The sequence below is a fragment of the Nematolebias whitei genome, chromosome 13 (genome assembly GCF_014905685.2).
Source record: "Nematolebias whitei isolate Nwh7 chromosome 13, NemWhi1, whole genome shotgun sequence".
NCBI lineage: Eukaryota > Metazoa > Chordata > Actinopteri > Cyprinodontiformes > Rivulidae > Nematolebias > Nematolebias whitei.
In genome coordinates this window covers 5521204-5530801 of record NC_056510.1, presented here as the reverse complement: position 1 = coordinate 5530801, position 9598 = coordinate 5521204, and the positions used below count along the sequence as shown (strand labels likewise).

At 40.9% G+C, this 9598-nt stretch overlaps 1 protein-coding gene across 1 annotated transcript in view; it reads left to right on the top strand.

Annotated features, from left to right (window-relative positions):
* Nucleotides 1–205: 205 nt before the first annotated feature.
* The window catches only part of LOC119419784, a 12156-nt gene continuing 2763 nt past the window's right edge, over nucleotides 206–9598 (top strand). The window contains exons 1-2 of the mRNA XM_037687167.1: nucleotides 206–866; nucleotides 8318–8438. Of these exons, the coding sequence (XP_037543095.1) occupies nucleotides 206–866; nucleotides 8318–8438 (782 nt within the window). The remainder of the gene's footprint in view (nucleotides 867–8317; nucleotides 8439–9598) is intronic.

Sequence of the window (9598 nt, the reverse complement as noted above, 5' to 3'; positions counted from 1 at the left end):
TGGGGTATGTGTGTGTGTGTGTGTGTGTGTGTGTGTGTGTGTGTGTGTGTGTGTGCACGTATTTGTGTGTGTGTTCAGACAGAGAGCTCTTTGTGTTGAAGTGACTCAGACTCTGTAATTTACTTTCATTCTGGTTGCAGCCTCCTCCTCCTCCTCCTCCTCTCTCAGCTCCAGTCAGGATGTAGTCACCTCCGTCTCCATGGAGATGTGGGCCTCCCTGTTGCCATGGTTATTGTGTTTGCTGCTCCCCCTGCCCTCTGACTGTCAGACGATGACCTCCTCCTCCCCTCCGTCCGACACCTCCCCGTTCTCCACCCTGCTGTTCCACGGAGGCTCCCTAGGTTCTGGCCTGAGGAACTGCAGCTGCTCGGTTCCGGTCCGCGACTGCGACGAGGCACTGGCCAACACTCGGTGCCGGTGCCACTCGGTGCTGCGCACCTCCCTTCAGCGGCTCCGGCAGGAGGGGATTCTGACGGTGTGGGTGAAGGAGCCGTGGGTTCTGGAGGAGGTGCTGAACATCAGCACAGTGGAGCATCTGCGCTTATCCTTCTGTGGACCGGATCGACTCCAGAACCAGCAGCTGGTCCTGCTGGGTCTGCAGACTCTCAGAATCCACAGCTCTGCTCCAGGAGCTCCTCACCCGACCCAGGAGGTCCAGGTTCTCCCCTCAGCAGGGCCCGCAGCAGAACTCCACATCACCCTGGTGGATCTCAGTGTTCTGAACGGTCTGTCGGTTCTGAAGGCCTACAGCGTGATCGGACCTCCTCCTCAGACCTTGGCCCAGTTCTTGCCCCACCTGGTCTTCAGTCAGCCGTCCCCTGCTGACGGTCCATTCACTGACCGGGTCCCACCGGGCCCTGCTGCAGGTTCTGCTCCACAGAGAACCCTCCTGACGTTTGTGTACTGATGATCCTGAAGGTCCAAACTTCTCCTGGTTCTGTTCTCTGCAGGGTAATCTGCGGAAGAGGATTAGGGCCATAGTGCACTCATTTAATTTTCCTTAATTCTGAGATTAAAGTCTGAATACTGAGATTAAAATCTGAATTCTGAGACTGAAATCTGAATTCTGAGATTAAAGTCTGAAATCTGAGATTTAAAAAAGTCAGGAATTGGATTCTTGACTTTAATCTCAGAATTAATGGGAAAAAAATAAGTTTTTTTTGTGCACCGTTTCCCTAATCCTCTTCCGTAGTAATCTGTTAATCTGTGTTGGAGTATCTTATTTTTGACGTGAACCTGAAGGATCGGCTGCTGTTTGTTTAGTTTGGATCCAAAGTCCTGCAGGACTTCAGAGTTCTGTTCCTGTATTTCTACAGAACTGTTCTGGTCTCAGTTTGGTTCTGTAGCACGTTCCTAACAACAGAACGTGGACCTTTAAACCCCACACTGGTTCTGTTTGGGTCACCATCAGAACCAGTGATTTTAAAGTTCCCTCCATGTTTGTTGTTTTGTTTTAGTACCGACACGTTCTACGTTCTTCCTGTTGAAACGTGGGTCAGCTTCTATAAACCTTTGCTTCCGCAGGTCCTCAGTCCGTTTGTTTTCATCTCTGACGAAGTCTTCTGGATTAAAGACGAAACGTTTCAACTTTTTTTTTTTATTATTTTAACTTTTTGCACCCGTCCAGAGGACCTGACTTAACTTTGTTAGATCAAGTCCGTTTGAATCCGTCCATTCTGGACTGTTTTCCCATGGGTAGAGGACCTGGGACTGAGAACCTGAGAACCAGGGACGTGCTGAGCTGTTTGTCTCTTTGAAGACATGTCTTTGTCCATCTTTTCAGCAGTTTGTGTTTTTAGAGACGTTTGTTTTCACAACAAGAATATTTATTGTATGAATATTTATGAAGCTTTCACTCTATTATGATCTATTTTTATTCCGTACATTGTTCGGCATCTTTCTCATCCCTTCAGCTATTCCATCAAATCACAAATCAAAACGTTCAGCTCTTTCAGGACAATCCTGCTATGACTTTTGGTATTGGTGCAACTTTAGCTTTTTGAAATATTTAGCCTTTTCTGCCATTTTTTTTCTTCATAGAAAATGAACTGAGCTCATTTTACCTCCTTCAAATCTTTAGATCTGTTCACAGCCTTTTACTGCTCCTTTCACATTTTGTTCTGCTTCAGCTACTTTCAGCTAATTTTAACTGTTTTATGATCCTTTTAGATTATTTTGCTAACTACAGTTTTGTACTTCTAACTTCTTTATGCTCCTTTCAGCTTATTTCTGCTAATTTCAGCTTTTTCCTGATATTTCAGCTACTATTTAGCTGTTTTATGCTAATTTCAGCTTTTTCTGCTAACTCCACATTTTTTGCACTCATTTCAACTTTTTCGGCCAAATTCAGCAAAAATGTCTTCTCCCTTCTGCTAATTTAAGCTTCTGATATTTTTGGCTACTTTACAGCTGTTTTTTTTTTTGTTGTTGTTGCTAATTTCAGCTTTTTTTCCAGATAATTTCCACCTTTTTGTGCTCATTTCTGCTTCTTTCAGCCTAAATGAGCAAGTATGTGTTCTTTCTGCTTTCTTCTACTAATTTAAGCTTGTTCTACCTTTTAAGCTAGCTTTTTAGCATTTTAAGCTAATTTTAGCTGTTTTCAGATAAATTCAAGTTTTCCGTGTTGATTTCGGCAACTTTCAGGCTAATAAACTCCTTTATGCTAATTTTAGTTTGTTATGCTGCCTTCAGCTTTTATCAACTAGTTTCAGTTTTTCTGCTCTTTCAGTTACTTTTTATTTCTTTTGATGCTAATTTTAGCTTTTTTCAGCTCATTCCACATTTTTAGTTCATTTCAGTTCTTTCCATTTCCTTCTAGTAGGTTAAGCTTCTTTCTGCCTTTTCAGCAATTTTTTTTGCTAATTTCAGCCTTTTCAAAATTTTTTAACAAATGTTCTAATTTTTGTGCTATTTTCTACTTATTTAAAACTTAATTAAGGAAATATGTTTTCTTTCTGCTTACGCTTGCTCTTCCATTTCAGCTGCATTTTAGATTTTTTTAGTTAATTTCAGCTGTTTTTCAGCTAGTTCTTCTGCAGTAAGCATTCACACTATTTTTGCAGGAAATGCAATTTCTATAGTTATTAATAAATTAATCTCAATAATCAGTCAACAAAGGGCTAAAATCAACCACGCTGACCTTCATCCTTCAACTGATCGCTAACAGTATCAGAATGATAGCTAAAAGCTAACATTAGCAGGAGGGTAGCTAAAAGCTGTAAGTATCATAAGAAGACAAACAGAACAGCAGCTGAAGCAGATTTGTCAGAGAACAGAGAGATCTGACCGTGTTTGTGTGATAAATATTTGTAAATAAAGTTAAATATTTTGAAGAATATAAAAGCTAATATTCGCAGCAGCCACCTCCTGAATGAGCCGAATGTTTTCGGCTAAAACAGCCCAAAGAAGTCAGATAAACGCTGACTCAGCGTTGGTTCAGACTCTGAGGTTTGTTTCTGGTTCTGGCCCAAACCTCTCAGAAGTTTTTTTTAAATTCTTTGTTATGTAATGTCCTGTTCCAAACATCTGTGTTCTTTGTGCTGCACCTGCTGGACCGAACCGGGTCGATCAAAACAAGATGTTCTGTGGCAGCAGCTGATACTCTGAATGCTGCTGGAACCCGTCCAGAACCTTTAGAGCCTCTTAAACTGCAGACTGCTGGGATTCCTGCACAAACTCTTCCTGCACGAGGAAAAAAGAACCCATCAGAACAGAAAACAGAACCGAGGGCCGGAGTGTTGGACCGAGGGGACCCAGTAGGACTTCTGATCCAGCTGCTTTTATTGACCACAGATAGTCCAACAAACAACAGGAGGACAGAACTTACAATAAATGTCCCCATCTATGGATCAAAACAAGGACTCTGAACTGGATCAGTTCTGGCCCAGTTAGGGAAGTTCTAGGGAGGAAACAGGAAGTAGAACCTCTCTCTCTGGATGGAATCCAGTCAGTTCTGAAACGTGTTTTTATTTCTAAAGCTTTGGCTTCCAAACTTTGATCAAACGTCTGAAAATAAGTCTGGTTCTGGTTCCAGCTCATGTTCCGACACTGATGACAAACAGAACCTTTCAGAACCGGCATTTTAATAACAAAACATGAGGCGTCAAATTTAAGCATCTTGGATTCATGCATTTAAAACTTTTAAGACTAAATTAGACCAAAACTTATTCTTTGCCTCATGAGTCAAAGTTTGTGATTCCAGAACCAAGCCCAATCAAACCGAACATAAGTTCATTCAACCTTTATTTATACCGGTTAATCCCATTGAGCCTCGGGGACTCATTTACAAGAGAGACCTGAATTTTAAAAGAGAAAGGTAAATTATTTCAAAACCCAAAAACAAAAAAAGATTAAAAGCTGACAAAGGACAGTTTACACATCACGGTTCATCAGGGAGCCAGTTTGTGACAGCATGCTAACAAAAACCATGCAAACTGCAATAAGTTAGCATGCTAAGTGTGCTAACCATAGGTAGCATATATTATTATACATTTATATGATATCTATGGTGCTAACACTGTGTTAGCAAGTGTAAACAGGAAATGAAAGGACAAAACAGGAAGTTCCTTCTTAGGTCAGTTTTGAGTCAGCTGTTGTTGTTTGGGTTGGACTTGAGAAAAAATAAAAGCAACACCACGTGTTGTGTTTCTGCGTCAGATCATTTAAAATACATGCAGGCTTTGTTGTGTTTCTGGGTTTATTTTTATTTTCATTCAACCTTTATTTATACAGATTAATCACATTGAGCCTCGGAGACTCATTTACAACTGAGACCTGCTCATTATTATTATTATTGTTGTTTGTTTTGTTTATTATCTGTTTATTTTATTTGACCACCTGTAAGAAAAATAAAACCTGAATTATGATTTTTTTTCTTCTTCTTGTTTTCATCAGAAGCTGTCGACTTGTGTGTTAAATACGAACGTTGTCTCTTTGTTTTGTCCAATTTTTTTTTCTTTAAATAAAACTCAGATTATAAAACTCAGATTATAAAACTCAGATGCATTGCATGCAAACATTTAATATTAACAACTGCAAAAATATAAGAACTTCAGCAATAAAAGCTCATCAGCAACAATAAAATAAATGCAGTTACAAGATATCCATCCATCATCTTCCTCTTGTTCTGAACTCAGGTCTCGGGTGCAGCATCTTGATCATGGAGGTCCAGACATCTCTTTCCACAGCCTCCTCTTCCAGCTCTTCTGGGAGGACTCCAAGGAGTTCCCAGGCCAACTGAGAGACGTGGTCTCTCCAGCGTGTCCTGGGTCTTCCCTGGGATCTCCTCCCAGTCAGACATGCCCGAACCACCTCAGCTGGCTCCTCTCGATGTGGAGGAGCAGCGGTTCTTCTCCAAGTCTCTCCTGGACAACTGAACTTCTCACCCTGTCGCTAATGGAGAGTCCAGCTACCCTGCAGAGGAAACTCATTTCAACCGCCTGTATCCATGATCTCATTCTTTTGGTCACTACCCAGAGTTCAAGACCAGAGGTGAGGGTAGGAACGTAGACCAACTGGTAAACGGAGAGCTTTGCCTTACAGCTCAGCTCCCTATTCACCACAACGTACCGGTACAGGGTCCACAATACTGCAGATGCTGCACCAATCCGTCTGCCAATCTCACACTTAATTCTTCCTTCACTTGTGAACAAAACCCAGAGATACTTGAACTCCTCCACTTGAGGCAGAACCTCGCCCTCAACCTGAAGAGAGCAATCCACCCTTTTCCGTTTGAGGACCATGACCTCAGATTTAGAGGTGCCGATTCTCATCCCAGACGCTTCACACTCGGCTGCGAGCCACTCCAGTGAGAGCTGAAGATCACGGCACGATGACGCCAACAGGCCCAAATCATCTGCAAAGAGCAGAGAAGGAACCCTGAGGCCACCGAACCAGACTCCCTCCTCCCCCTGGCTGCACCAAGAAATTCTGTCCATAAACGTTATGAACAGAATCGGTGACAATGGGCAGCCCTGGTGGAGTCAACTCCCACCCTGAAAGAATCCGACTTACTATCAGCAATGTGAACCAAACTCTTGCACTGGTTGTATAGGGCCTGAACACCTTGTAGCAACAGGCCCTCAATCCCATACTCACGGAGCACCCCCCACAGTTGTACCCTAAGGAATATGTTTGAATGTCTTCTCTCCAAGTCCACAAAGTACATATAGACTGGATGGGCAAACTCCAATGACACTGCAAGAGCCCTAGTGAGGGTCAACCTCAGCCACGGTTATGGACAGACCAACCCCGAAGTCCCCCCGACTCAATTTCCTCCATGGAAGACAAGATTGAGAAGGTCCGAGAAGCATTCCTTCCACCTCTCACTGACATCACTGCTTGAGATCAACAGCACACCTTCACTGAACATCGTGTTCGTAAAACGCTGCTTCCCTCCTCAGCCTCCCGATGGTTTGACAGAATCTCCTTGGAGCCAACAGAGAGTCTCTATCCATAAAACAGGATGAATTAGTTAAGAAAGAAAGAGAGAAAACTTTTAATATCTGTTGTCACGATATGATTCACTTAGCTGTGTAAGGTTAAAATGAAGGTTTTAAAAGCCACAAGTGAATGTTTTTATGAATCTGTTGCTCCTCCTGGAGGACAGCCATGTAAACAGGTCACTGGTGCCCATATCCAGCAGTCACTGTGCGAGAGTCTGAGGACACCTGGACAGGTCTCCAGTCCATCACAGGGACACATAGAGACAAACAACCATTCACTCTCTCACTCACACCTAGGGACAATTTAGAGTTACCATGGTTTTGGTCTGTGGGAGGAAACTGGTGTACCTGGAGAAAACCCACGCACGCACAGAGAAAACATGCAAACTCCACACAGAAAGGCCCCCGGCTGGGATTTGATCTGGTGACCTTCTCACTGTGAGGCAACAACTCTACCAACTGAGCCACAATGCCGCCCGTGTATTAAATCAGCAGACATTATTTTTTACTTCCACATTTAAACAGTGTGTTGCAGAAATCTCCTTCCAATATGTCAAATTAAAGGTTTCATATTTCTAGCTGTAAAAGTTGGTTTTGTTGGTCTTCAGTTATTGAGGTCATGAGGATTAAAATAATCCATAATCCATTAAAATACATCCATCCATTATCTTTTACCCGCTTCATCCATTTTGGGTCACGGGGGTCGCCGGTGTCCATGTCCCATTAAAATACATGTCAATGGTTAAAACAAATTAATTATTTTATTTATTACAGAAAAGAGGAACAAATGTAACACAAAGTGAATGTTAATTTATTATTTTTATGATAATTTGAAAGTGTAAAGTTTTTAAAATAACAGGACTGATTTATGTCGAAGCAACTAAAAGGCTTTTAAATTAAACATTCAATGTAATTTAAAAATTAGAAGCAGAGCAAAGGCTGATGGGCTTTAATGACGAATGGGGGGGGGGGGGGGGGAATGAGATCAAAAACAATTTAGGAGCTGAATCTGTCGCTGCACACTAACATTTACGGAAATACCTAGACTGTTAAAAAAAATCTAAATATTACTATTTAATCATTTTATTTTTTACACTTACTTACTTTCATAAATAAATATTTTACAGTTGCACAGTAAATATTACACCTGCTTATGTAAATATGACTTTATAAACTTGTTTTTGGTCAAGTAAAGCATGTCTATGAGGTAAAGGCCATATTTATGTCTGTGATAAATGCTGCAGGTCCTGTAACCGGATGTTAAAGCTCTTATTGTGAAGGTGAAGTCGGAAGTAGTTGCGTCTGAGTCGGATTGTGAAACTTCCGGTCCGGTCTCAGGGAGGGGGCGGAGCTAGAAACAAAGTTCAGGATCTGTCGTAAAGTGATTTCGTTTTTCGTTCTGCGGTAAGTCAGAGTCATATGACTGCTTTTATTTGTTGTTTGTTGTTTGTTTTTCTTGTTTTGGAGCTAGAAGTGTTGTCGGTTAGTGAATGTAGCTGAATGTTACCTGGAACATTCGTGTTGTTTGTTTTACCTGCTCAGGTTCGGACCTGGCTCCTCCGTTCGGTTCGTTTTATCTTACATAAATAAATACATTATGTTTAAGATTAAATTCATAACAAAAACATATTTTTAGTGTTCATTCTGTAGAAATGTCCTCAAAGACAGAGACAGACGCTGGACCTGCCTGAGGACAGATCCCAGGACTGATTGTGATGTCCAGTTTTTCTGTCCTGGTTCTGGTTTTACAGCTCAGTTCAGGTAAGCTTCAGTGCCCCATCCGGACAGGTGTGTCTCTGCACCTGTCCCCCTGACTGTCCCCCTCACTGTCCCCCTGACTGTCCCCCTCACTGTCCCCCTGACTGTCCCCGCAGCTCTCGGTTCTCTTCCTGCTCCGGTCAACCTTAAAGTCAAGTCTGTCAACTTCCACCATGTCCTCCACTGGGACCCGGGGCCCGCCAGTCCCCCGGGGACACACTACATGATCTTCCAAAGGTGAGTCCAAAAGCTCCCGTCTGCAGGACAAAGGACACAAATAAATGTAAAATGTAAACAAAATAAATACATTCAGAAACTAAAGACAACAAATAAAAAAGACAAGTGCATACAAATGAAGACAAATACAAAATAACGACAAAATAAAGATGAGTAAATATAAAAATAAAGACGAGTAAATACAAAATATCAAGTACAGTACATACAAAGTAAAGACAAATAAATACAAAATAAAGGTGAGTACGTCTCTCTCACTGTGTTTTTTTTTTTACCTTTCTTTCCTCATGTTTTTCTTTTCTTATCTCTGTTTGAAAGGTCAAACTTCTTCAAACTACTTTTGTCTTTTTTTTAAGTTCAGTGAGAGAAAGGACAGATTTCCTCCACGATGACTCAATTAAATCAAATCAAATAATATTTTTAATTCTTCAACAGTTCCTCTGAAACCTGATAACAACCTGAATGTGGTCCTGGAGTCCCCCATCAGTCTGAGGGGGACTCCCCCAGCTTTTATTAAAGTTTTTATTTTATTAACTGACACATTTCAAGAACTCGTTTGTCCCTTGTGCCATTAGGCTGTGTAATTCGTCCACTCCTGGCAGGAACAAGAGAAGCTATCTGGTTATGTCTCCTAACATAGTTGTTGCTTATATCCTCTTTTATCGTTTTATTTATTTATTTATTTATTTAATACTCCCTTTTTTATCTGGTGGGTTTTTATCTTGTTGTTTGTATGAATGGAGCTATAGACCACTACATAATTCTCTTTGGGATCAATAAAGTATCTATCTAATCTATCTAATTATTTTATCAAATCTATCCATTTCCTCTTTCAGACTCAGGCAGCAGTTAGTTTTTCATCTTGAGTTGATCAGGAAGTGGCTCCAAATAATTTTTTACCAAAACAAACATCTCACAGAAAAATCAATCAAAAAGTCTGTTCAGAGTCGATTTAAACTGCTTTTCTTTTAAACAGCAGCTTTCATCCTCAATAAAACAAATAAAAAGGTGATAATTTAGTCCCATCGTTCTCATAAACATAAAATTTCTTATCTTTTATCAACGTAAAGTTTTTGATATTTTATAAATGTTTCTGGTCTTTTATAAACGTAAAGTTTCTGGTCTTTTATAAACGTAAAGATTCTGGTCTTTTATAAACGTAA